Below are 25,423 nucleotides of genomic sequence, written 5' to 3' on the forward strand. Positions count from 1 at the left end.
AAGACACATTGTCTCTAAACTGCGAGTGTTGCGGAGCAGTTTCACTTTGTGTGATCTTAATTTGTAGAATATTTTCTTTAAATACCTTTTGTGGTTTACATGTTGGCTGATAATGTGGTGGACTTGGCAGTGCTGAGTTAATGGTTGGACTTGATCTTAAAGGTCTTCTCAAACCCAAATGATTCTGTTATTCTATCTAGATTCAGACATGGTTAATATATGGGGTTTTGTATATATATGTACATATCTGTGTGTAATTCCAGGAATGGTGAAGTAACCATTTCTTGAAGAGTTCAAAAAGTGAGTAGACACAGCATTTTATGATTTGGTTTAAGGATCGTGATGGTATTAGGCCAGAGGTTGGACTGATGATTTTGAAGGTCTTTTCCAAACTTGCTGGTTTTGTGATTTTATATGGGCTTGGGCACCCTTATGATGCAAAAAGCGTCATTGGAGATCCAGCCTGCTTTCCCTGGCACAGGGTTGTGTCTGAGGCTTGCTCTGTGCAGTGCTTCCTTGGATGCCTCCTGATGGGGTTTTATGGAATTCTGTCGTTGCAGCTTGCCAGGGGAACAGCTACGGGCCAGGCTGCGGGAACACTTGTCACTGTCACAACGGAGCTCTCTGTCACCATGTAACTGGGACCTGCCTTTGTAGCCCAGGCTGGAAAGGAGACACATGCCAAGAAGGTATGGCTGGAAATTCAAACCCTTGCCAGTGGATTATAGGAGGGAAAAATGAAACCTGTGTTTGGGGAAAGCTCATTGGTATTTTAACTCTCAGCTCATTGCCCTGTGTTGTCACTGGGTTTGTATCCACAGTGATGTGAGTTGGTCCATTAAATTAATCCATGACTGTGTTGTAGGATCTTGGTGTGCACAGGGCAGAGGGGGTGAAACAGTCATAAACTGGAAAGAGAGCTGATTTTGCAGGCTGATGAAGGGAGAAAAGGTCTATAAAACTCCCAGTTATGATGCTGAAATGAAGCTCTGTTTCTTCTCTACAGCCTGCTTTACTGTCCCATGCACCAGACTGATCCTCGGCATTACCTTGTGCTGCTCCAGACAGAGCCTAAATCCAGAACATGTGAAAGGCATTGAGCCTTGCAGCCAGGCAGTCAGACCCATAGGTGTGCCTCAAACACAAGCCCAACTGCACAGAGCCTTAAGGAGAGGCTGGCAAAGAAAGGCTGCACTGTGGCTTGCATTGCACTTCCTGATCCCCTGCATTGCACATCCTGATCCCCTGCATTGCACATTCTAATTCCCTGCAGCACAGGCACTAGAAGAAGTCTGTCCATCCCTGTTGGAGAAGGTTCCTTGTTCTGTGCCTTCCCCACGAGGTCCTTGGGGTGTCAGCAGGACCATGGAGCTGGGAATGCTGCTGTGGATGCTCCAGGGTGAGCTGGGATTTGGAGTCAGCACCTCCACTCAGGGGCTGTCCTGCAGCATCCCGAGAGGATTGTTAGGGCAATCCTGGCAGGGGTAGGGTAATATATAAATTTAATGTATTCCCCTTTTAAAACCTGATATGAAGAGGCCTTTCCCTGAAGGATTTAAAAATTGGGAAGGCACCAAACTGTTTTTGATGATATCTGTAGCATGACCTAAATTTTTCTGTTTCGTCCAGAGGCTGCAAATACAGAACCAAAGCAAAAGTTACAAAAGCTGTGTCAAACACTCCTTTTCTCTTTGAATACATGTTTGGGGATTTCTCTTCTCTTTGAAGTGAGGAGGTGGGATAATTGTGTGAGGCTGGGGGAGCCATCCTCTGGTGCCTGTGCTTTTCCAGAGAGAGTTGCTCCTGTTACCATCTTAACTCTTAAAGAGGCAGAGGTGTGTGGGTTTTGTGCCAAAAAATTTGGTTCTATCCATAGGAACTGGTTGTGATGGGAATTAATAAACCTGCTTGATTAAAATTAGGTAAATGGTGAAATGTCATCAACTAGCTATGGGCAGCAGGATCAGTTAGAGAAGGAGCTCTGATTTTAAGAGGACTGTACAAAGAAATTCTTTGGAGAACAGGGAAATCAAGAGCTGTGTTGAGAAAGCTGGAAGGAACTAAAAAAAGGATTCTTGTAGGTGCAAACAGAAAGTCTTAAGGTTATTTGGTGGGTCACAGCTAATTCACTTAATCACCTAGTTTGTTCCCAGAACAGCTGGAGTAATTGCTCATCACTCATGTCCCCATTTCTGCTGTTTGTACCTCCCACAGCATCTTCCAGGGCACAAGAGGGGCTGAAAGATGGGGAGGGTTGTGTTTGACCTGTGTCCTTCTCCTGCACTTCCTCATGGAATGTTTTCCCTGCCTCCCTTCACAGCCTGTCCTCCAGGGTGGTATGGAGCAAACTGCCTGCAGCGCTGCCTCTGCCATGGCCAGGCCACCTGTGACCCTGTGAGTGGCCAGTGCCAGTGTCCCCCAGGCTGGACAGGGACAGCCTGTGAGCTGGGTGAGTGCCACCACCTCCTCCACCCCTCCAGCACCTCGGCTCAGTCACTCTGCAAGGAAATCCAGCTGTGGTGGGGACTGGTTTGAGACAGCCTGGAGAAAAAGGGGAAGCAGAAGGATGGAGAGCACCAGGTGGAGAAAGGTTGAGAAAGTTGGTGTTGTTGAGTCAGAGATGAGGAGACTGAGGGGAGACATGATATTGGCACTTGAACATATCCATGGTGCTGGAAACCTTCTGGGTAGAGGAGAGGAATAAGCTATTCTCTCTCCCTTGGGAACAGGTAAGATAGGTAATGAACTGCATTTCAGGAGAAAAAAGTCCTTAAAGAGAAAAATGGCATATTTCTAGAGAATTCTGTCAAGAGAGGCTTCAAAATTTCTTTCCCTGAAGGTTCTTAGGACCAGTTTAGGTGGCTCACCCTACTGCAGAGGCATGAGGGAGTTCCTCCTGGGGCTGCTCCAGCCTGGCCCCACATCAGTGTCCCCCATCCCGTTTCAGAGTGTGGGGAAGGGCAGTTTGGAGAGGGCTGTGAGCAGAACTGCAGCTGCCAGCACGGGGAGTGTGAGCTGCCCTCGGGGAAGTGCCTGTGCCGCGCCGGCTGGACTGGGGAGCGCTGCGATCTTGGTAAGGAGTGTTCCCTTCTGCAAGGGCTTCCTTGGAGCCATCAGCCAGTTCTGCCTCCACAGTACAAAGTTACTTTCTATTTTCTATCCTAATTTTCCAGTATTCTCTAGGCCAGTCAGGATTTATGCCCTCTTACCCTGTGTCAGACGCACAGGCAGGTCTCTGCCCAGCCGTGCCCTTGTCCAAATCATTTTATCTCCTCCTTCCCTGCCTGCTAAGAAAAGGAAAGTATTTCTCTACTTTATACACACAAAGAAGAACATATGAAAGGGATGGACTTTTAAGGAGAATCTGCCAGATCAGCCACCTGCTGCTGAGGCTGTGTGTGTCGCTGAGGAGAGCTCAGCAAACTGGACTGATGGTTCAGATTTACAGATCTTGCACATGACCCAGGTTTGACACAGCTGTCTGGCATGCTTAGACCCCCCTGAATCCCTGAAATTTATTAAATCTTTCACACAGGTGACTTAAAACATGCTTTTAGCTCAGCTACTGAGGTGCTGCATGTTTAGCAAGCCACGAGCAGCTTTCTGAGGTCTCTTGAGGCGCTGAGGACTCACAAAGCCTCAGCCACCAGTGTGACCTGTAAAGCCTTTGCAGTGGCCACCTCCCTTTCTCTTTGGTCACTTTGCAGGGGCCTGGGAGGTGGAGGCAGTTTGCGGGCACAGTTGCCACTGCTCAAACATCTGTCCCTGTGTGCATAGCTGTGTCAAAGCAAACAGCATCATCCTCTCTGTGCATTTGTGGATTTGTACTCCAGGCTGTGACTAAGTCTTTGCAAACTTGCCTGTGCAGACTCGTCAGCAGTGTTAAATGCTTTTAATATTTTTAATATCTTCTCCTTCACTGATATTTTCTGGCCACACAGTCTGCTAAATATACATCACCACAGGCAAGCAGGGTCCTGGCTGATGGCCAGGGGAGGCTGGTAGAACATTGCTCTCTCTGCTTGCCCCCAGCCTGCCCGCCGGGATTTTTCGGCAAGCGCTGCGAGGAGCGCTGTGACTGCGCCCATGGCTGGTCCTGTCACCCCCAGACTGGAGCTTGTCACTGCCACAGGGGCTGGCGAGGGAGGCACTGTGACAAACGTGAGTGAGGAGGCAGCTCAGGTTGGTGTACCCATTCCTCCCAAACCCAGAGCTCCTGCTCATGGCTGGATATTTATTTCCACACCCACGCTGTTCCATGGGGTTGGGCTGGCAGTGCTGCCGGGGATGGGTGCACCATGGAGAGGTGGTTTGTCCCATCCTGCTGGCTCTGACAGCTGCTGTCCCCCTGCAGCCTGCCTGCCAGGCCGCCACGGAGTGGGATGTGCCCAGCGGTGCCGCTGTCCCGCGGGAAGGCCATGCCACCACCTGACGGGAGCCTGCGGATGTCCCCCGGGACTCACCGGCCTCGGCTGCGAGAAGGGTGAGTGTGTTACCAGAGCACAAATACTTCCCTGGTCAGTTAATCAAGAAATTGATTTCTTGAATAGAAACATGGTGATGTGGTGCCTGAAGAGGAAGGAGACAACAACCTGGCAGGAGAGGAGATGGCAGAGGGCTGCCTGTCCCTTACCCAGTGGCTTGGCCAGCTCTGAGCTCTGTGCCAGGCACAGCTGGGGCTGCTGAGGTTTGCCCTCTGTGTTTGCCAGTTGGGCTGGCAGGGAGCAGCCAGGAGCTGAACTGGACCCATCCAGGCTGAGGATGTGCCAGTGGAGTTCAGTCCTGCCCACAGCCAGCCCTGTGCTCTCAGTAAAGCAGCAGCTCAGCTTTTGATCTATTCCTGCTCTCAGAGCTCATGGAAAGGATATCATCTGCCTTTCTTTAGCATGGAGTTTGGTCCTGCAGAGTGTCTCTGGAAGCAGGCTCCTGCTTTGACTCCAACTGCAGCACCCTGACTTTGTTCCTCCCCACAAAGCTTTGCCTGAGCCCCCTACAGCTGAAAGAAAACCAGCAATAAATAAGAATTGAAAGGATTGACATCCATGTCCCATATCCTCCACCAAAGGACTCTAAATGCTGACCCACAGCCAGGGCAGCTTAATGGAAATGAGACAGGAGAATTAAATGTGGAAGGTCCAAAACCTGTAGGCAATGTGGCTGTCAGCAGGCAGAGTGAAACCTGCAGAGATGTTGATGTCGCAGCAGCTTTGCAAGTTAAAACTCCCTGCAAAAGGTAGAATGTCTTTATCCACACGCCTGCTCCCTTGGGAATTATGCTGTTATTTTAGTCAATTTTACCTGACATTTCCCTATGATTTTTTTTCTAGTGACAAGAAAATTGTATCTGGCCCTTGACAGTTGGGCACAAATTGACTGAACAAAACAAAATCAAGCAGTCAAGTAACCCCCAAGTAAATGTAATAAATCCAAAGTCCCGGAGGAGAGCGTCATTCCGTAGGCAGGGATTTTATTTAATAAATCTCAGCCCGCTCTTTGTTTGAGTGCTATATTTACCAAGACAAATTTAATTTATTGGTTTACATTTCTTCTTCCCAAAGCTTGTCCAGCAGGCACGTTTGGGCAGGATTGTCACGGAGTGTGCCAGTGCTCTGCCCAGAACCAGCAGTGCCACCCTGTCACTGGCCACTGCTCCTGCAGCCCGGGCTACCACGGGGCTCAGTGCCACCTCCGTGAGTATTTCTGGGGGTTGCTGCCTTTCTGACAGGGAGTGAGTCCTGCAGGAGCATCTGCTGGGGCTTTGGGTTTGTCTGTGTCAGTACAGTGGTGACTGAGAGAAGTAGAAGTTAATTATAGTGTAAAACCAACTTACAGTATTAGAAATCAGTTATAGTGCAAGAGTTAAGAATAGAGTGGGTTAATTTACACTCAGAAATGTAGCAATATTATTGCAAGGAATTAACTTTTAACTTTTTTTAAATCATGAATAATTTTAATTTGGAAATGTAATGAATTCAATCTTTTAAATTAATTTTTTAAACCCGTAGATTTACCAGCCAAATTCTTTCCACTTCCATGCCATTCTAAAGAATATAAAGATCATTCTCTACATCTGCATGTCCCACCTGCACCTGAATATTGTGCAGCTCTCTCCTTTCCAAACACCAAGTCCAAAATACTTCCCGAAATCTCTGCGTGCTCAAGTAAGGACAAATGGTTATGAGAAAACAACAAGCTCAAATTGGCAATAAATCTAAGTGATTCATAAAGTCCTTTCAGTTGCAGAGCCTTCTGAGGAACAATCAAATTAAACCAACTGTTACTCTGGATTGAAAAATGGTGACTAGTGTAGAGGACAAAATGCCAACTGGCCCAATGCTCCATCATAAAAAATATTCCCAGATCCACATGGCTCATTTTGGTATTTTAGGACATCTGTAAAGTTGTTTCTGGTGGAATGTGGCAACTGATAAGAAACATGTACCAAAGCAGCCAATAAAAGAGACAGTTAATTACCTTTTTATTTACAACTTTAATTTTGGTTTTACTCCATGGCTTGTAATAGTCTCATTTTAAGGAGAAAAAAGGAAAAAAAAACCAAAAAAACTGTTGTCTTTCTTGCTCAGTTTTTCTCTCTTTAGTGAGTGCTGATTTCCCTTTCTTGGGAATCCAGCACAGCTCTGTTTGGCTTAATTGCTTTTTGGGGTGACAATTTGGATACAAAACCCAGCTGTAACTTGAGCAGCTCTTGCAAGGGTTAAACCAGTGTTTTATTCCTTGAGCAGAAATAGGAAAAAGACTCACTTTAGAGATGGGCCTTTGTGTTGCCATCACGTCATCACAAGTTATTCTTTAAAATATAAATTATAAATAAAATACAAAGGATTGATTCTGTCCTCCTTTGTGCATCAGTTTTTGCTGTAAGTGAGATCGAAATCTGGCCTCCAACATCAGGGCTGGAGCCATCTGGAGCCATTATACATTTGATTATAATAAATGTTCTAGTAGAGCAGTAGTGGAGATCAACTATTTAACAGTATTATCATTTTAAAAGACTTAATCATGGTCAGCCTATTACTTTTATGTAGCAATTTCTCAGTAGTCACTACCTGTGTGTGTAGCACTCAATCTCTGTAGTTACAGCAAATGCCCTGAAAGTTACTTAGATACTTCAGATTTTATTGCAGAATTTTAAAATTTAAAGCATTAACGATTACACTGAAGATCCAATAGAAAAGATACAAAAAGATTCATTGCAAAATAAAATCTGTGTTTTGCTGCATTCAGAGGGGATTTTGCTGTGGATTTCTGTGTTGCTGGAATTAAATCTACAGAGTATGAGAAAGGAGATTTCATCACATTGTGTTGTCTGAGATCCCAAAAATGTACAGTGTCTTGCACAGCAAATTCTTAAACGCAGGTTTGTTAGATATTTATTGGAGAAATAATGGAATGGTGGAAATTCCCAGAAAGAGAAAAATATTCACCTATGTTGGTGTTTTTTCCTGTTGTCCCCTGTGCCACTCTTAACATTGCACAGACAGAAAACCAGAAGGAAAACAGTTAAATCTGAATTATTTTGAGGCTTAGGTCAGTGGAAGGAGAGCTCGTGGGGCTGATTCTGAAGGGACTGACTGAAAAGCGAGGATTGCTCGCGTGACTTTGGTGGGAATACTCCAAGTTCTTTCTGTCCTCCCTGCAGGGAAAGCTGGGGCTGCTCCAGGGTGAAGAAGCTCTCGATAGAATATTAAAACCAGCGCAGGGAGCCGCTCCCAAACGGGCTCTGGTCCAGTCAACATGTGGTTGGATGCTGCTGGAAACAGTTTCTGGCAACTGCTGCTATATTTATAGTACAGTGAAAAAAGGTTCAAGAAAGTATCTATAAAAGGTGTAGTTGGCTGGGAAGTCAAATTTCCAGGAGCCAAGAGCAACGGGGCTTTCATGTTCTCAAATTTTGGAGTGAGGAGCTGAAACAGTCTCTTGGCAGGGTCCAGAGGAAGCAGACAAATGAGCAATAAGGTTCCCATCACTTGTCCATAACTTGGTGGATGGGCAGATCTACTTGCTAAAATGAGTAAAAAGCAGTAAGTGGTGGTGAAATGATTTAAAAGAAAAAGAATGTTACGTTTCTGTGGCATTGACTGGGCTGGGGGCACTCAGAGCCAGAAAGATCTCACCAGCTTCACCTTCAAGCTGTAGGTGACAGGATGTGTCAGAAGGGATTATTTGACACTGCAATTAATGGCATTGGTCAGAAAAGCCTCAGTGTGTGCAATTGCTTTGAAAAGATTTAGGAGCTCTTGGTCATGACAAACCCACTCAAAGCAGAAGGAAAATCGGGAAATTAGGTGGAAATCTGGCTGCCACTCTTTTGTTCACAGAAAAAAAAAAACCATAAGCCAGAAGCACAGGAAACTGTTAAATTAGAAAATGTCTTTATGAGATAACTGGTGGTGCAGGAATAGCCCTCTTTACAAAGGCAGAGCCTACTGAAATGCTGGGACATGGTGCAAATTGCCCTCTTTATCTGCATCAAAATTCTTCTGCAAAGTACTAACAGATGAGGTGGCCTTGTTCTTGATCCTGTGCACATTGCTGCAGCTGAGCTTGCCCTGCGTGTGCTGCTCCTTTTGAACCAAAATACAGGAAATTCTGCAAGGGCAAATTATCTGGTAAGGAGGGAATTACTGCATCCCTTTCAGTAACAGAGCAACTATCACTAGCCTTGAGCTGAGGAATAACTCTGAAAGCTTTGCAAGGGGGAAGCAGCATCTTTGGGAGTGTGGGAGACAGAATTAAAAAAAAGGTGAAGAGCCAAATGACGACCGAAAGGAAAATGAGGAGGAAAAGAGAAATTCACATAGAGTAATTAAATCGTTGAATCTGATCTGAAGTCCTTAACTTCAGGTCTTGGTGGGAATGGAGGGGGTGTTGCAGGGCTCATTCCTTGATGCCAGGGCTTGCACATGAAACAGATTTTGCATCCTGGCAGATGGAAGCACTGATGACAGACTATTCATTGGGAAGAATCCATGGTTGAGAAGGGCTGGGGAGAGTATCTCTGTCTTATAAAAGTGTGTATCTGTTTAGTCCTGATGATCTGCTATCCTGGTTTGGGCAGGAGCCAACGTTCAGTTTTATTTTAAAAGGCACCCCTTCAAAGCTTCCCCGTAAGCTCTCCCTCGCTATTGAATAGTTCAGAAAATCCTGAGATTTCTCCAGCCACTCAGGCCATGCTTTCATGCCTTCAAGAAAGAGAAAATACACTAAGTTATTTATGCACAGATTGCAAGGGATCTGTTGCTTGGAGACGTGTGCAAATATATTTTCAACCAGGTTTCCAAAGTAGCCATAGACTTTCTTTTTGCCAGGGAAGAGAAGGAAAGGCCGAGCACAGAAATGACATTTAGAGGTAGTAGCACAAGTGGAACTGTTGGTTGGTGATCTTGCTGCTCCAGCACCAGCTACTTCTTCTTCCAGTACACTGGAAAATTAGGAGAATAACCTGCATTTCCAGAGTTCAGTGGTGCCTGTGCCCAGCAGCTCTGTGCAGCTCTTTCCCTCAGTTCCAACCTCCATCACACCAAAGATCATCCTGAAGACGTAAGCTAAGCATGGCAGATGCATTCACATTTTCCTGATCTTTTATTCGATTCTCCTTCACCATTAGCTGTCCAAAAAGAAACCAGAACAGTGCTCATGGCACGAAATGCAACAGGCCCAGTAGCAACCTAACCTAATTTCTGGTGGTTTTTTTCCTTTTCAAACAGGGTGTCCAAAAGGTACCTATGGTCCAAACTGCCAAAATCCCTGTAAATGCATGAACGGAGGCCACTGTGACCCCGTGTCGGGAACGTGTGATTGCGCTCCCGGCTTCATCGGAGCCAACTGCAGCAAAAGTAAGCCAACATTCATGTTCTGCTTCTGTCAAAACACAGCAGAGAGGATCATTTGCATAAGAGCTTGTCAGTAGAAAAACAGACAGATCCCAGCTACCTCTTCCTTGAATTGTAAATCAGGATTCCAGCTTTGTAAAAAAATCTCTTGCAAAATATTTTCCCTCTCTCCTGCTTGCATAGAAGCAAGGACACTCATCCCAGGATTACAACCTGCTTGCCCAAATTTATTTCTAGAGCCAGCTCAGTGTGAATTGCTCAAGTTCCTTCTTCCTGTCCAAAATTCAGAGGTTGAGAAATTATCTCAATATTTTGCTTCACACTGTGGTGCCATTCGTTTCAATAAATGGGAAAAAGATCAAGTTCTGTCATGGCAAAACTGGTAAAGACTCCGTGGCAACTCTACTGTTACTTCTCTGTTTCAGAGCTAAATGGTGTGGCTGAATTTCTGTGCTGCTTCCAAACTTCTGGTCTCTGTGAAGTTCTCCTCAGCTTATTCATGAAAAGGCAATGTTGGAATGTTTAGTTGCCCATAGCTTTGCTCTTCAGTGTTGGGCAGCATCAGTGTTAAGGAAAGATGTTTTTAGCTGGAAGGATGAGCGGCTGATATTTCAGTTGTACATTCACTTTTCTGATAGGAAAGACAGTAAATATTCTGTGTGAAATCATGGATTATATTTATAACCTCAAGCAGTCTCAGAGGATAAAGCAGTCTTGTCTTTGGGTGGGTTTTGGCTTCTTAGTTGATGCTTTGAAGAACATTAGGTGGAATACAAAGCCAGCTCTACCCCTAAGATTGTACCTGTGTTAAAAATGAAAAAAAGTGGCACTGGATTCTCTTGAGTGTTTAACAATTTTTGTGTTCCTTCAGCTTGCCCTGAAGGCCGATATGGGAAGGACTGTGGCCAGTTGTGTGCCTGTGGCAAAGGTCAGTGTGACCCACGGACGGGCGAGTGCAGCTGTGCCCCAGGCCACACAGGACCTGCCTGCCAGCAAGGTAACAGAGCGGGACTGACCCCAGGTCACCTCGCCTGTGGTGGCACCTTAAACACCCAGCAAATAAACCTCAGCGCCAAACATTGTTCACAGCCACCTTCCCCAGGGCTTGGCTCGATAACACTGCAGTTTGGGGTGCTCAGCCTCTGTCCCTCCCTGCTCCATCACCCAGCTTAATCCTACCCACACCTCCTGCCACCCTCAGTGCCAGGGCACTGGGATCTCCAGGAAGCTGAGGAGATACGTTGGGTCAGAGTGTTTGGGTGAAACTGATAATAATTGTGGATTAGCTTCCCACCACCCTCGGGAGACACCAGTCAGTCACTTGGGATACACGTGGGCAGCATGTGTTTGTATTCCCTGTCACCTTCATCCTTTCCTTGGGGTGCTGATTTTTGGGTTTTTTCAAACTTTGTTAATTCTCTGTAGTGTGTCCCCAGGGACAATATGGCCCCAACTGCCAGCTGACATGTACCTGTCAGAACGGTGGCATCTGTGACCACGTGGATGGCAGCTGCACCTGCGGGCTCGGCTGGACAGGAAGATCCTGTGACAAAGGTGATGTCCTGCTTTGGTGGCAGTGGATTTGTGCTCTCAAGCAGGGGTTTGCAGTGTCCCCAGACACCCCCAGACAGGGACAGACAGATTCAGAACTGCCCCTAGTTAGAGCTTCAGGTCTTTTTTCAAAGATGGTTTCCTCACCAGTCCTGTTCATGAATTCCCTTGCATGCTCCTTATTTCTTCTTCACACCATGATTTCTTCTCCTGTCTAAATTTTGGGTTCTTTCATTTGTAGGAATGTTGGGTTTTGTCTTCTTCCATGTGCTACTCAGAGCAGCAGAAGCTTCTGTCTTCCTCCTCACAGGTTGTGTTCTTCTCTTCCATTTGACTCTGGACTGGAGTTGAACTTCCCATGTGTTGACTTCCCAGATGTTCTGACAGCATCTGTCCAAAGCAATGGAGATTGTCCTGCTATCTTGCCCTTACTTCTCCATGACAGCTCTCCCTTGCACAAGACAAAGCACACTAAACAGAATAAGCTGTTTTTACTCCATAAACCCTCCTGCCAGCCCAGAGTCTTTCTACAACTGTCCTGTCCATCTCCCAAAAATCATTCTGCATTTCTGTGTTACTGTTTTTCTCTCTCGATAAGAGATATCTGTATAGTTATGGACTTAAATGTTCAGGAAACCATAAGTTTACTGGTATGAAATATAAATAGTTAGTTCTGAGTTCATTCAAGACAAATGTCACTGTTGAATCAAAACTGCCATGGTTCTAGCTCCCCAATACCCTCCCAGGCCCTCATTTACAGCACTTCTGTCCCTGACACCTGTAGAATATTCACCTCAAACTCCATATGTATCTACACCCAGAACTGTTGGTACAGAGGAATGTCCCTGTATAGGAGGGTCACATAAAAATTACACTTTTTAGCAGCATCCTGAGATGCAGTTGTTTCACTTTGCACCTGAGGAGACTCAGAGCCCCACAGTGCATCTGTGTGCAGAGGAGGAGCAGGGAGGAAAGCAAAGGTGCAGCTACTCAGTGTGAATCCTGTGAGGATTCACTGGACAGTGAGCGTTGTCTGTGGAAAGACAGTAAAAAATTTGCAGTTAACCAATAACTGGCCAACCTGGGGTTGCCAAGGCTCAGCAGGGTGATGCAGCTGTCCCCACAGAGAGTAGTGCATTTTGGATTTTATCTCACAGGTAAAACACCTCTGGAGTGGACCATGGGGGCAAACATGCATACGTTGTAAAACGGACTGTGTTGTATCACTAAAAAAAGCTTCACATTTTATCTTTTGATAGAGTGAAATTATTGGAAAATTGAGTCTTGATCTCCTCAGCAGTGTGTGTTGTGACTGGAAATCAAAGAGAGCTAATCAGGCATCCTTTTAATAGAGATTAGATACGTTGTTCCTGGAAGATCCTGTCTGGCATTTGCAGAGTTGTGAATCTGATTATTTGGACAGCCACGCTCGTTTGAGTTCGTCTGCCCAAATTCAAATTATCCCAGCAGTGGGAAGTTAACTTATTCAGAGATGGTGCTGAGGTTAATTACATTGGCACAGTCCCTTTTGCATGACTTGGCTTTCAGAAATTTGAGACGTGTTTGGTTCTGTAAAAGCAGATAGCTCATTATGCATGGAAGGACTGTTGCTATGTGTGAAAAAGATCCTCCTGGTTTTATTAGGAATTTGAATAGTGTGAACTCCAATGATAACACAGAGGAAAAGCTTCATGTTTTCTTTCACACTTTTTAAGTGCTTAAAAGAAAATATTGCTGTAGATAAAGAAAAAAAAAAAGAAAAGTATAATTTATGCCATTCACTGCATGGTTTTACAACACATGGTGTGGGTTCAGCATCGAGTCTGTGAAGAGAGAAATTGAAAAAGGCAGACTGTTAAAAGTATGAGGAAATTGCTGTTCAAACATCTATATAATATAAAATATTTTTCACCAAAGTATGTAAATGCATCATAGTTATGCAGAAAAGCTGCATCTTCATAACAAATATTCTTGGGTCTGCAAATTGTTCTCCAGCCATCATCTCTCAGTAATACAATCTAACACATACGAGCTTTTCTGGGTGAGGTCAATGATTATTTTTTTGATCTGTTTTCCTGTCCCTGTCCTGCCAGCAGAATGTGTCCCAGGGAAGTATGGACCTGGCTGCTCCTTGGACTGCCCATGCCAGCACAATGGCACCTGTGACAGATTCACAGGCTGCTGCCACTGCCCCGAGGGCTTCTATGGCCACTCCTGCCAGCACAGTAAGTGGAGACACTCAGGTCATTGGGGAAAGTTTTGGGGCTTCAGAGTAGTCAAGGAGCACCTCACTGGTTCAGTTAAAGTTTGCTGAGTGTCACAGATCACCCAGCTCCTTCCAGATCTTGCATGTCTCTGGTGCTGGGTGGTACAAGTTTAAAACCCAAGGCATTGGTAGAGTTAAGGATAACTCTCATTTTTGTTGGCTGCCAGGGAATGTAGCTGGGAATACAGAGGATTTTAGTGGTGTGTATGATTTTCTTCATGAACCTTCTTCACTTTAATTTTTCAGGGTGCCCCCTTGGATTTTATGGGCTGGGCTGTGTTCACACCTGTGCCTGTGAAAACGGAGCGAGCTGTGATGCAGTGACAGGACAGTGCCTTTGCCCTTTGGGCTATCATGGTGTCCACTGTGAAAAAGGTACTGCTGCCCCTCTGATGAGAAAGAAAAAGGAAAAAAAAGAACTAAAACCAAAAACAGAACTCAAAAAGCCTCATATGATTACTCAAATATTTGTTTGTTGGGAGCCACTTCTTCCATATTTTGAGCTTAATGAATATCCCAAAACATTGAATTTGGGACAGATTTCCTGTTATACAGCTGGGTGTTCCCATTCCCTTATAAATTAACTAATCTGGTTCTGATTAATACAGTGAAAGTCCTGGTCTCCATGATGTCTTGCAGCAATGAGTTCCACATGCCATTTATTAAAAATAAGTCCCTTTTACTGATTCTAAATTTGCTTCTAAAGCTCCAAATAAGATTATTAAATAGGTGCATGTCAGACCTGTTGAGTGTTATGGAGAGGTCTTCTGGAGAGTTCTAATTAAAAATGAAAATAAGTGTCAGCTATATTTCTGGGACAGATTTACAGTTACCTTTGATAAGTAAGATTAGACAACCCCAACAGAAGGAGAGCTCATGTAAATATTGTGCCAATTCCTCTGTGTTTGATTCTTCATTAAGCTTGGCATTTACACTGACTTCAGCAGAGAGTTTATGAGCTTTCCTCTGAGACATCCTGGGAAAACTCCTCTGGGTTTAATGTCCATTTTGCCATTCAGATGTGCATCTAAAGGGTTCTCTTGCTGTCAGGCTGTGACAGGGGCTGGTTTGGTGAGAGGTGCCAGCATCAGTGTGACTGTGGAGATGCTCCTTGTGATCCAGAGACTGGCAAGTGCCTCTGCCCACCTGGGAAGACTGGAGACAAATGTGACATAGGTAAGGGTGATATTTTTGAGGGCTGGACTGGGTATAGTTAAAGCACTCCGAGCTGTTGGTTTCAGAGGAACTGTAAAAGGACATTTGCTGGTGTTCAAGAACACATTGTTTGCAGCAAATTGCTCCTTGGGGTTATCGACACCTTTATCAGCAGGCTTGTACCTCTTGATGTAATCAATATTTAAATTGATACACTGATAGGAAAACTGGTTATGGGTCAGCTGTAAAATATCATTTGCCTTGAGTTTTGGGGAGCACAGGCTGGGGAAGAATAGACCAAGGAGATTTGCAAATGTAGTGGGCAAGATCCAGAAAGTACAGATGGGCACCGAGGGCTCCAATTTCTGTGTGTTTTGTCACACAGATATTTGTGACCCTTTTCAGACCAATGCAAAAGTGTGTCCAGCTCTGGTTGGCTTCCCCTGGAAGCAGGCTGGGATCCCTGCAGGTGAGGGCAGTGGAGCTGCAGCAGCAGCAGCCCAGCAGCTTTTAACCCAGATGTGATTCCCTCCTTTGCAGCTTGGGCACTTGGGCTGTGTTGGCCCACAGCAGCAGAATTCTTCTGTTAAAAGGATGTAAAAATAGATGAGAATTTTTCCTGTAGGGAAAACCAGCCCCACTGCTGTACCCTGATGGGTACAGCATTGAGATGTACAGCATTGAGATGTACAGCATTGAGATGGGTACAGCATTGGGATGGGTACAGCATTGGGATGGGTACAGCATTGAGATGGGTACAGCATTGGGATGGGTGCAGCACTGAGAGGCAGCAGTGGCAGATTGCTGAGCAAGTCTCTGGCCACAGTGGTGACTCTGATCAGAGTTTAAGGCCAGGCTGGATGGGGCTCGGAGCAACCTGGTCTGGTGAAAAGTGTCTTGTGCCCAGGATTGGAACCAGATGATTTTAAATGTCCTTTCTAATCCAAGCTATTCCAGGATTCTATGATTGTGATGGAGTAGGTTTAGGGCAATCACTGGAATAAAAGGAATTGCAGTGGTTTAACTGAGTGTAAGAAGCCATTTGTGATCCTGATGCTGTGACAAACAAGATAAAAGGAGTGAACATCGATGTGCTACTGTGAAGCTTCACACCAGGCACCAAAATCCTCCTGAGCCCCTGAAACAGTGGGAGAATTTCATTTCTCTTTTTGTTTTAGGATGGGACAGGAAATAGATTTAAGCAGGCTGTTATTTATACACAGTAATTGCCACGAGCTCAAGTGCAACCTGTGAAACTAAAATAGAAAAGCATTTGATTCCCTCTGTGCAGTCCTGGGGTCAGGAAATGAAGCCCCCAGTGTGCAGCACTGTCCAGTGGGAAAATGAGCCACCCTCCCCTGGCCACACAGCCCTGGTGCCCATGGACCTACACAGTAAAATTTTAGGCAGAAGTGGAACGCAAGGGGGAAGCTCAGCACCAAAAATGGGAGTCGAGGTTTTCCTCCTTGCAAACTCTGTGAGTCATTTTTATTTTTCTTAAACCAGCTAGGGTAGCCCCCGTCCATGAAAAGCTGTTATGGGGTAGGTTTTATTTGCATTTTTATTTTCAATTAGGCTCAGTTCATCTGTGATATAACTGTGAGCAGCTGTGACTGTGCAGCAGCCATAAAGATAAAAGGCCTGATTTTAATTTGAACTCTGGTAAAGCACCCATTAAACAGGCAAAATGTTAATTAAAAAAAAAAAAAAAAGAGAGAGAGAATATAACAGACTTTTATGGGCGTTCTTTTTCTGTAGTAAATTAACATTGCAGACTTTCAAACAGATGTCTTAAATACACATTGTTATTAACATGAAAATGTGGTATTACATAAATTAAAATCAGGTCCAGAGGTGTTTGGGGAGACCTTTTCTCATAACATTTCCTAATTGAAAAGGCCAAGCTCGGAGCACACAGGGTGAGTTCTCCCACGTGCTGGGGCTGCAGCTGATGCAGGACTTGATTTACCCAAGGGTGCTTGTGGGAGAAAGCAAATTCCCTGGTTACAGGGTTTTCCAGTGAGGTGAGGGGGAGAGGGCTATTGTTTGCTGTGTGTTTCACACCCTGCCTTGTGACCTGCAGCTCACTTTCCTTTCCTGCCTCTCCTCTGATGCATAAAAAATTACAGTGAGTATTTACCAGGCTAGGTATGAAACGAATTTGCATTTGGAAGTGAGATTTTTTGTGAGTTTAATTTGCCAGGAGGCAGCAGAATTGTGCAATTGGAGCAAGACATAAGAGAATCTATAAATTGGGTTAATTTTCAATGTCACATTCTGCAAGGGAAGGCTCTTGGCCAGTGTGCACTGCCAGCCCAGCCTTGCAGGAGGGACAGGGGCAGGAGATCATGTGGATCCAGGATGCTGACAGCAACTTTCCTGAGCAGATCCCAAGATGTTCTCTGCTGGGCTGTCAGCCCCTGTTTTTACACCAGTAATGATTTCCATTCTGGGAACCTCTTCAGGCCAGCTGGGCTGCAGCTTGGGCAGAGCATGCGGCAGACGAAACCTGACGACTGCCGCGCTTCCCAAAATGTCATGTTTTAACGTGAACAGATGTAGGTGTCTCGGTAGCTTCTGATCCCACGGAAGAGGGAGGCTGCCAGGAAGTGTTTTTCCCCCTGTTTTGAACCCTCCTGTCCTTGCAGGGTGCAGGCCAGACCGGTATGGCCCTGACTGCTCCCTGCGGTGTCAGTGCGGCGGCAGATCGCGGTGCGATCCCCACAACGGGAGCTGCCTCTGCCCTGCCTCCTGGATGGGACCAACCTGCAGAGAAGGTAAAGCTCCACACACCCCCAGCTTGGCTTGTGGCAAAGGAAAACATGTGTGGCCCGTGGTGACAGTGTGTTTGGATGGGACTGTAAGGCCATTGGATTGTTTGGATTGTTTCTCTTAATGGAATGGAGTATGGAGGGAAAGTTTCCTCTCACTTGTAGTCTAATTGCAATTATTCATTTAGTTTAGGAAAAACTTGGGGAGGCTTCTGTTTGAGAGGTGTTTCACTGTTTTTTCTGCTCTCTGCCTCTGAGAAGAGGCAGCTGTAACTCCCTCCTCTGCCGTCTTTTCAATACTACCATTTATTGAATTATTTAAGTGTAAATTGTATAATCTATATAATATTTCAGTATTAGGTTATATGGACCTGAAACCCTGTTTCTACTTAATTCTCTAGGTGGCCCTCCAAAGCTTCCTTTTTATGAAGAACAAACTCAAGAAAGAGGGAGTATTTTTCCAAGAGCTCTACAACAGTAACATTTGGACTAATAAATGAACTGTTTTATATGCACAGACGGTATTTGAATTTGGATATGAAAACAGTTATTCAATTCAGCTTGAATTGTACTGAAGTATTCACACTTCTTATGGAAGACTACAGAGGCCATTTAGTAGCTGGATCCTTTTAAAAAGTTGAATCTGTTTCATGTGCTCATTCCTAGCCTCTTGCCCTTCCATTAATCTACTCTGGACATTCTTTCTGATATTAATATAATCCATTGCTTGAAAGCCTGGACATGTTTTTAATCAGACCAGCTCCAAGGAGTATCAGGATAAGCAGCATATAACACATCACCATGGAATGAGCCACACTCCCTATCAGGGGCTTCCTAAACCCACTTGACATCCAGCACCAAGTTTAAAGAGTGTTCCAGATTATGAAGCCTCTACAGATTCCCTGCAAAATCACATTGCACAGAAACTAGAGGGATTCATCAACTTAATTCCTCTTTGAATATCACTGGGTGCTCTAGAGAAGCATTTCTAATTTTAAACTTGCAGCTGAAGATGAATCTGCCACAGTCCTCAATAAGTTGTTAATTTATTTAAGAACACCTTCTGCATTTCTGGTGTGGTCTGACTGACTGGAAGGTCTCTGTCTGAATTTGTCTTGCAAAGAGCGTGGTGTCATCTGCCAGACTCTCCTGGCATTCTGTGTTCTCACATCTTAGCAGATTAATTCCTCAGTGGTTTGTCAAGTCAAACTGTGCAGCACTTCTCTTCAAACAGAATCTGCTAATGCAGAAGAGGTTTTATCTTGAATGGAGAAAGCATATCATAAGCAAGGAGAGATGCTTCAAGATAATCTCTTTGGATTTTGTGCTTCTACTGCACAATTATTTTTTTTTCAATTAAGTCATCTTACAACAATCCTAATACCATTCAACAGCTGCTGGTGGTCACTTCATAGAAGAAAGACATTTTGGTGCTATTTTGTCTGTTTAGACAGGTTTTCCTTTGATATATGTCTATGTCATTATAAAGAAATTTATATTTTGTATTTTAATACTCTGAGTTAACCAGACTAAAATATTTCAGAGTGCCTCTTTATACCTCTCTTTAGGTTAGGAGTTACAAAATATATGTAAGGGGCATCAGGACAATGGTAGACACAGAGTTCTGGCTCTTGTGCTGACCCCATTCATCCACCAGAACAAACTGCAGCTCTGGAAGAGCAGATTTTGTCCTGCAAGAGACAAAATGACAATAATTGATGGTAACCTGGGATGTTCAGAGGTGTTTGTTGTCTTGGTTGGGTGAGGGATGCCTTGGTGGAGCAGATCCAGGAGGTTGGATGGGAAGATGAGGTAACAATTTTCCCCCATGATTCACCCCAGGTTGAAACACATCTGCAGTCAACAGCTGTCCAGACCAAAGCAAAAATCACTCCCCTGGGAGTTTATTTATTGTGGGAAGCAATACAGGTTTGGGAGGTATTTTCCAAGCTTCACGGAAGTCTTATTGTTGTTATTCATCAGTTCATAGGTTTTGAAAGTAAAGGTATTTGTGAATGTGTCAAAGTTAATTAACTAACTGTGCTTTCAGCCAGCAAATCACTGGGGCTGATGCTGATCCCTTTTAATTTCTTCTGTAGAGCTCAATGAATGTCACTGGAAAGTTCATTCAATGTAAATGTGACAAAATTATGGTCCCAGAAGCGTGTGACTCTCAGCAAGGCAGTGACATTTTAAATGTTCTTTTGGAGGTGTGATGGCCTGGGTCTGATCCTACAATTATATGTATTTGGGGCAATTTCACTGGACTGGAACTGATAAGGTAAATGTCCTGCGAGACAATGAGATACAATCTTAGCAACTGGTGGAGAAGAACAATTCAGGTTGAGCACTTAACACATTTTGATCTTAACTGTGTATTTACTGCAGAACCAAACTACAGTGCTAGTACAAGTGTCACATTGTACTCAGGATTTTTTGTAGAATCACCGAGGGAGAAAAGTTGAAGAAGACTTCTGGAGGTCCAAACTTCCCTTTAAAGCCTGGTCAGCTTCAGAGCCAAATGGGTTTGCTCAGAGATTCATCTCACTGAGCTCTTGAGTATCTCCAAGGATGGAGATCCCACCACCTCTTTGAACCTGTCCTAGTGAAGATTTCACTATCTTCTTTTTTCCCCCCCTGTTTTCTAATCAGAATTTCTTAAGTTTTAGCTTTGGTCCACTGCTGCTGATCCTTTCCCTGTGATTCTCTGAGGAGCCTTTGGCTTCATCTCCCCCACAGCCCCCATGGGGTATTTGGCTACAGCCTTGGTCTTCTCTTCTGAAGACACCCCATTACCTCAGTGACCCTCCCTGGCCACATCCCAGTCCATCAGGCATTCCAGTCCATGGAAAGATGCCCAGAGACTGCTGTGGTTACTCAGCAGCTCCTGCATGAAACCCTTCACACTGCTGTCAAACAGCAAAATGTATCCAATGTACTGTTTTTCTCTTATTTTTGTAGACTGATGTGTGATTTGAGCAGCTAACCAAAGGGGAAACCTTTCTCAAGCCATATTATTTACACCTGTGTATACTTGTTTACATTTGCCACAGTACCTTGATAATAGAATTGTAAATATGTAGTATAAGGAAATAAAGGATTTTTGTATTAAGTGTTTTTAAAGGATGTCACAATTTTAGGTACATGATGAAACACGTATTTTAAGTGACTGATACTGAGCCTGTGCCAATGAATTAGAGGTCCAAGTAGATCTGCTTTTAAAATACTTCAGCAAACCTTTTTTTAAGTCAAAAAATGCCAATTCATACAAACCACTCCATATGCAATGGACTTTTTTATTCAAAATGCATCTTGGCTTCTTTATGTTATTGCCTTGGGGAGAGAAGTTCACTTCAGTTCTGTCAAACAGACCATTCTGATTTGTGGCTCTGCGTGATTTTTTGTTCCAAAACCAAGTACAGTCATATAAAGGTAAAAATCAGAATTAAAGATTTCAAAAACATGAAAAGATGAGTTTTGATTGGGGTAGTTGGAATGTCTTATCTTGGCTCTTATTTTTTTCACAAGGCAGAGAAAATGCTTACAGGATTTGGTCTTTTAGAAAAGCCACAACTTTACATTATTAACAATTAAGGAAGTTTGCTTGCTTGTGATGTCATTCATATGTTTTGATTCTGCTCCTTACTACAGATTATTACATTTACCTAATTCTTTGCCTACAAAGTAATCTTTGTTAGACAGGATGGAATTTTTTTAATGGAAAACTGACTAAATCAACTTGCCCAGAGATGAATTTTGTGGAGAGTGAGTGTAGTTGCTACTAAATTAATACAATTCTGCTTATTTGCTTCATCAGATTCCAATGAAAGAGTGTCAGGCTGATACAGTTCTGACCATAGCACTGGGTCTTGTTGAAAATGCAAGTGAGAACTGCAGTGAGAATGGGGTTTGTAGTTAAATTGATGTCCATCTTCCACGTGGTGAAGGCCTTTGCTGGCTCCCCATTTCCCAGGAGGCTGAATTACACTTTCTTGCAGAGAGCTCTGTGTATTCCTCTGTCACACACTTGCACGTGCAGATAACTCCTTTCAGAAGGACCCTGGAATTATTTCAGCCATGCAGTTCCTGTGGCAGATCCCCCTCTCTTACCTTGTGCGTTCCAGATAAATTCAGTTTGGGTGGAAAGGAGTTCAGTGCAGCTCAGTGGGCTCAGCAGAATTCTGCTCACTGCAAATTCATGAAACCAGAGCAACATGTTTTAAGTTAGACTTCACTAACACTGTCCTCATAGGAAAACAATCAGAATTTTAAAAATTCCCCGCTTCCCCTGCCAAAAATTATTATTCTACTTTTATCCTTTTTATGTTGAAGAACCATAGCTATTAAAGTTTGCCCAGATTCCTTGCCAACCATATTATTTTGATTGGCTGCAGGTTTCTGTTTGTGTAAGTAATAACCAGCATAGTGTCAGGAGTTGCCAACGGGACAAACATGGAAATAATACCTTTATGTCCTTCCCAGAAGAGGCAAAGACACATTTGGGAGCCATCGTGGCTTCAGAGTGCAGATCAAACACTGACTGTTAGAATTTAGCTTCTTGTCAGAACAAAGCCTAGGAACAAGCTTTGAGAGAACTGGTGGACCAAGAAAGCTCCATCCTCCCATCCATGTGTTAATTTTTTTTTTTTATATTTAGGCTAAAAACCGTCTCAGTCCCCCATTCTTGGAGGACTTTTCCTGCAGGTTGACCTGTGCCTGACTGAGCAGCTCCATGCATGAGCTGCAACTGTGCCCAGTAATTCTTCTGCAAGGTCACAGCTTTAAATTTTGACACTGTGTAAAGCAATTTCCAGCAGTAAACACCAAATCTCAGCCTTGTGGAGCATACATTGTTCATTCTGTTATTTTCATTGCTTTTAATAAGCACTTGCATAGCAATATTATGTCTGTTTTAATTTGTAACCCCTCTTCAAGGAATATGTGGGATGTATCTCAGATCTGTGCTGTATTTTCTGTTGTAGATGTGTTGTAGTGAAAGGATGCTGATTTTTTTAATGTAAACGTGTCATTAAAACTTGTTTTTCCCTTATTGTTAGTCTTGAAGTAAGAGGCTTTTGTTGTGGATGAAACTTCATTTTACTGAACTAATTCACATTCAGAGCAAACAGGCTGAAATCACACCTGCTTTTAGTAGTTTGGGTAGAATAAATAATGGCTTGTGCCCAAATGGGTTTGTGTATGATCCCTGACCAGGGCAACCTGGCCAGTGACTGAGCCTGACAAATAGAGCTTTCTGGCACTCAGACTTAGTATTAGAAATACTCAAAAAAAAAAAGTATCAGAAATACTTAAAAAAACTGCATAAGTCTTGCTGGAAGAGGATGGTTATAAAGTGTAACATTTCAGGAGGACTTGGACATGGAGCACTTTGAAGGCATTTGAAACCACACACCTGCAGGCTTTCTTGGGCACTTCCAGAGCCCAGTTCTGCCAGCAAACAGCCTGGGTCACCTTCAGGGTATTGTCTTCTCACCCTGGCAGGAGCTGAAGGAGCACATGTGCCTCCTTCATGCCAAATAACGCAGTAAGTGTGTGCTGGTTAATTGGAAGTAGCAGGCTAAATTGAATTCAAAATGTGTAACAAAGGGGGAACGGTAGATCAAGCTGTCAGAAAAAGTGGACAGCTCTGGCTTGCTGCTTTCTGGGAGAGCAGTTCTGCAGGCTTGGACTCCTTTTCAAATTTCAGGGCAAACGTTTTGAATTGAGCAGGGTAGTACTGCAGGGTTCTGTCTTGCGTGATTTACTTCACTTTTCCTGCAGTTTTCAACAAGGAACAGAATAATTAAGTTCATTTGGTTTGTCATCTTTTTGACATATGTTCTAAAAATAATCCTATAATCCTTGCAACTTGCTCAGTAATTTATTTATTAGAAGCCATATTTAAACTATTCAAAGAAGCTGTTGGTGTTATTAACCTTTCAGATTGCTGTTAAAATCTGATCAAAAACTAGACATAGAATATTAAACCGTAATATTGTCAACCCAAGCAGAGTTAGCATAGATCTGTGTTTTAAACCTTTAAAAAGCCATGTCTCTGCAGCACTGGAAATGTTCATAAATGGTGGCATGGTTTGGGTTGGAAGGGACCTTAAAGAGCATCTATTTCCAGCTAGATGTGGGGCAGCCACAGCTTCTCTGGGCACCCTGTGCCAGTGCCTTACCACCCTCACAGTAAAGGTTTTTTCCTAATATCTGAGATATATGGCACCAGAATGAGTGACTTTGTGACTGTCCAGGGAGCACTGTTCCATGGGATGGTCCCTCAACATCTCCAGAGATTGTTATCCCAATCTGCAGCCAGCACTGCTTATCTCTTGTTTTTAGTCAGCACTGGAAGTTCACAGGGTGCTAATAGAATATTCTGTGTGCACGCAATAAAAACAATCATCCAAAGCCCATGAATGGTTTAAAAATGACTTTAAATGCTGTATGATAAGGCACTGCTTTGTTGATTCCTTCAAGCATGGTAGTTAAAAAAAACACAACTCAGTTGTGTTGTTTTATATATGAATAAAGATGTCAGCAAGTAGTCATCTAACTGTCCGTGCCATTTGGCAGTATCTAGCTTCCTTTTCAGTAATAGCCCCATAAATCTTTATCTTTTACTAAGCTGATGACAGCAAAACATCTTGAGAAGCTGCATGTGGTGTGGATATTATAGTTAATGTTTAAATGCTTCATGCCATCATCTACTGGGTGTTTTTTTCCCCGTCCAGATGTAACCTCCTGGTTTAAGGCATGTGCTCGCTTCTCCCTCTAGTGATTCCAAAAGCCTGATGATAATTAATTAATTAATTAATTAAAGGTCTGTTATCCAGGACCACTGTGTTGGTCCACAGTGACAGATCCACCTGCTCAGGTGGCCTCACTGACCTCCTACCAAAAGTACAACATTAGCAGCTTTGCCAATTGCAGCAGGTTTTGTAGCTCCAATGTGTCTTTTCTTTCTGCCCACCAGTTTTTGGTTCTTTTTGGTTCATCCAGAAATCCAGGGGTTGTCTCATCTCTGCCCTTGCTTTGGAGGTGGCAGTGGAGGCTTCCCACTGTGGGAGCAGCACTGTGAGCTGGGTGAGAGGAGCCAATTTTGGGTGGAAATGCTCCATGTCCCACTGATCCTGCCCTGTGCTCATTAATGAGAAACCAGCCTGTCATTTCTGTGTTATTTGGTAAGTCTTAAAGTGCCGTAAATTACTTATAAAGTGACCTAATGAAAATTCGCTGTAATTTTTGCAGCTGGAGGTTTTTCTTCAAGCAGAAATCCAGTTTTAAATGATTGATTTGTCCTTTAAGACCAACATTAAGACTTCTTGCTGTACATCATCATCAAAGAGCCAGATCGGTGCAAGTAGAGACTGTGGGCTAATTCCTGCCTGTCCATTTGCTTTTTTCCCTTTTCCCTGACATTTCAGCTGTGGGAGCTGTTGTGGATCTTGGCCTTGCACTACCAGGCACAGGGGAAGGCTGCTCTTAATTAACATTAAGGGTATATATGAAATACAAAACAGCAAGTGTAACAGCATCACATTAAATATGGGCTGTATCCCTGGGTAATGAGGGCTGGGAGTGCTGCAGGAGCAGCAGCCACGGATGGCATCACTCTGCTCCAGCCTTTTGTGGAGCTCTCCACCCTCTCAAAAGTAAGAGGTTTGAACAGGCAGCTTGAAGGACTATTAGGGCTGCTCACGGTCATAGTTAGCGTGTTAAAATATTTTACAAGAACCAGTGAATTTGATCAGAAAATAGTTATTTTTGGCTGCCAATGTGGCAAAACCACTTAAAATACAAACTCAAGAACGTGTTGAAAG

At 43.9% G+C, this 25,423-nt stretch overlaps 1 protein-coding gene across 1 annotated transcript in view; it reads left to right on the forward strand.

The window, feature by feature from the left end:
- Positions 1–22,647, forward strand: part of LOC146433077 (uncharacterized) — a 181,452-nt gene extending 158,805 nt beyond the window's left edge. The window contains exons 25-38 of the mRNA XM_085068977.1: positions 561–689; positions 2,321–2,449; positions 2,948–3,073; positions 4,033–4,161; positions 4,355–4,483; positions 5,559–5,690; positions 9,729–9,857; positions 10,726–10,851; positions 11,280–11,408; positions 13,502–13,630; positions 13,918–14,046; positions 14,722–14,847; positions 17,475–17,603; positions 17,999–22,647. Coding sequence (XP_084925103.1) covers positions 561–689; positions 2,321–2,449; positions 2,948–3,073; positions 4,033–4,161; positions 4,355–4,483; positions 5,559–5,690; positions 9,729–9,857; positions 10,726–10,851; positions 11,280–11,408; positions 13,502–13,630; positions 13,918–14,046; positions 14,722–14,847; positions 17,475–17,603; positions 17,999–18,078 — 1,751 coding nt within the window. The 3' untranslated portion in view covers positions 18,079–22,647. The remainder of the gene's footprint in view (positions 1–560; positions 690–2,320; positions 2,450–2,947; positions 3,074–4,032; positions 4,162–4,354; positions 4,484–5,558; positions 5,691–9,728; positions 9,858–10,725; positions 10,852–11,279; positions 11,409–13,501; positions 13,631–13,917; positions 14,047–14,721; positions 14,848–17,474; positions 17,604–17,998) is intronic.
- Positions 22,648–25,423: the final 2,776 nt, after the last annotated feature.

This window comes from Lichenostomus cassidix, chromosome 9 (assembly GCF_008360975.1).
Source record: "Lichenostomus cassidix isolate B80296 chromosome 9, HeHo_3.0, whole genome shotgun sequence".
Taxonomy (NCBI): Eukaryota; Metazoa; Chordata; class Aves; order Passeriformes; family Meliphagidae; genus Lichenostomus; species Lichenostomus cassidix.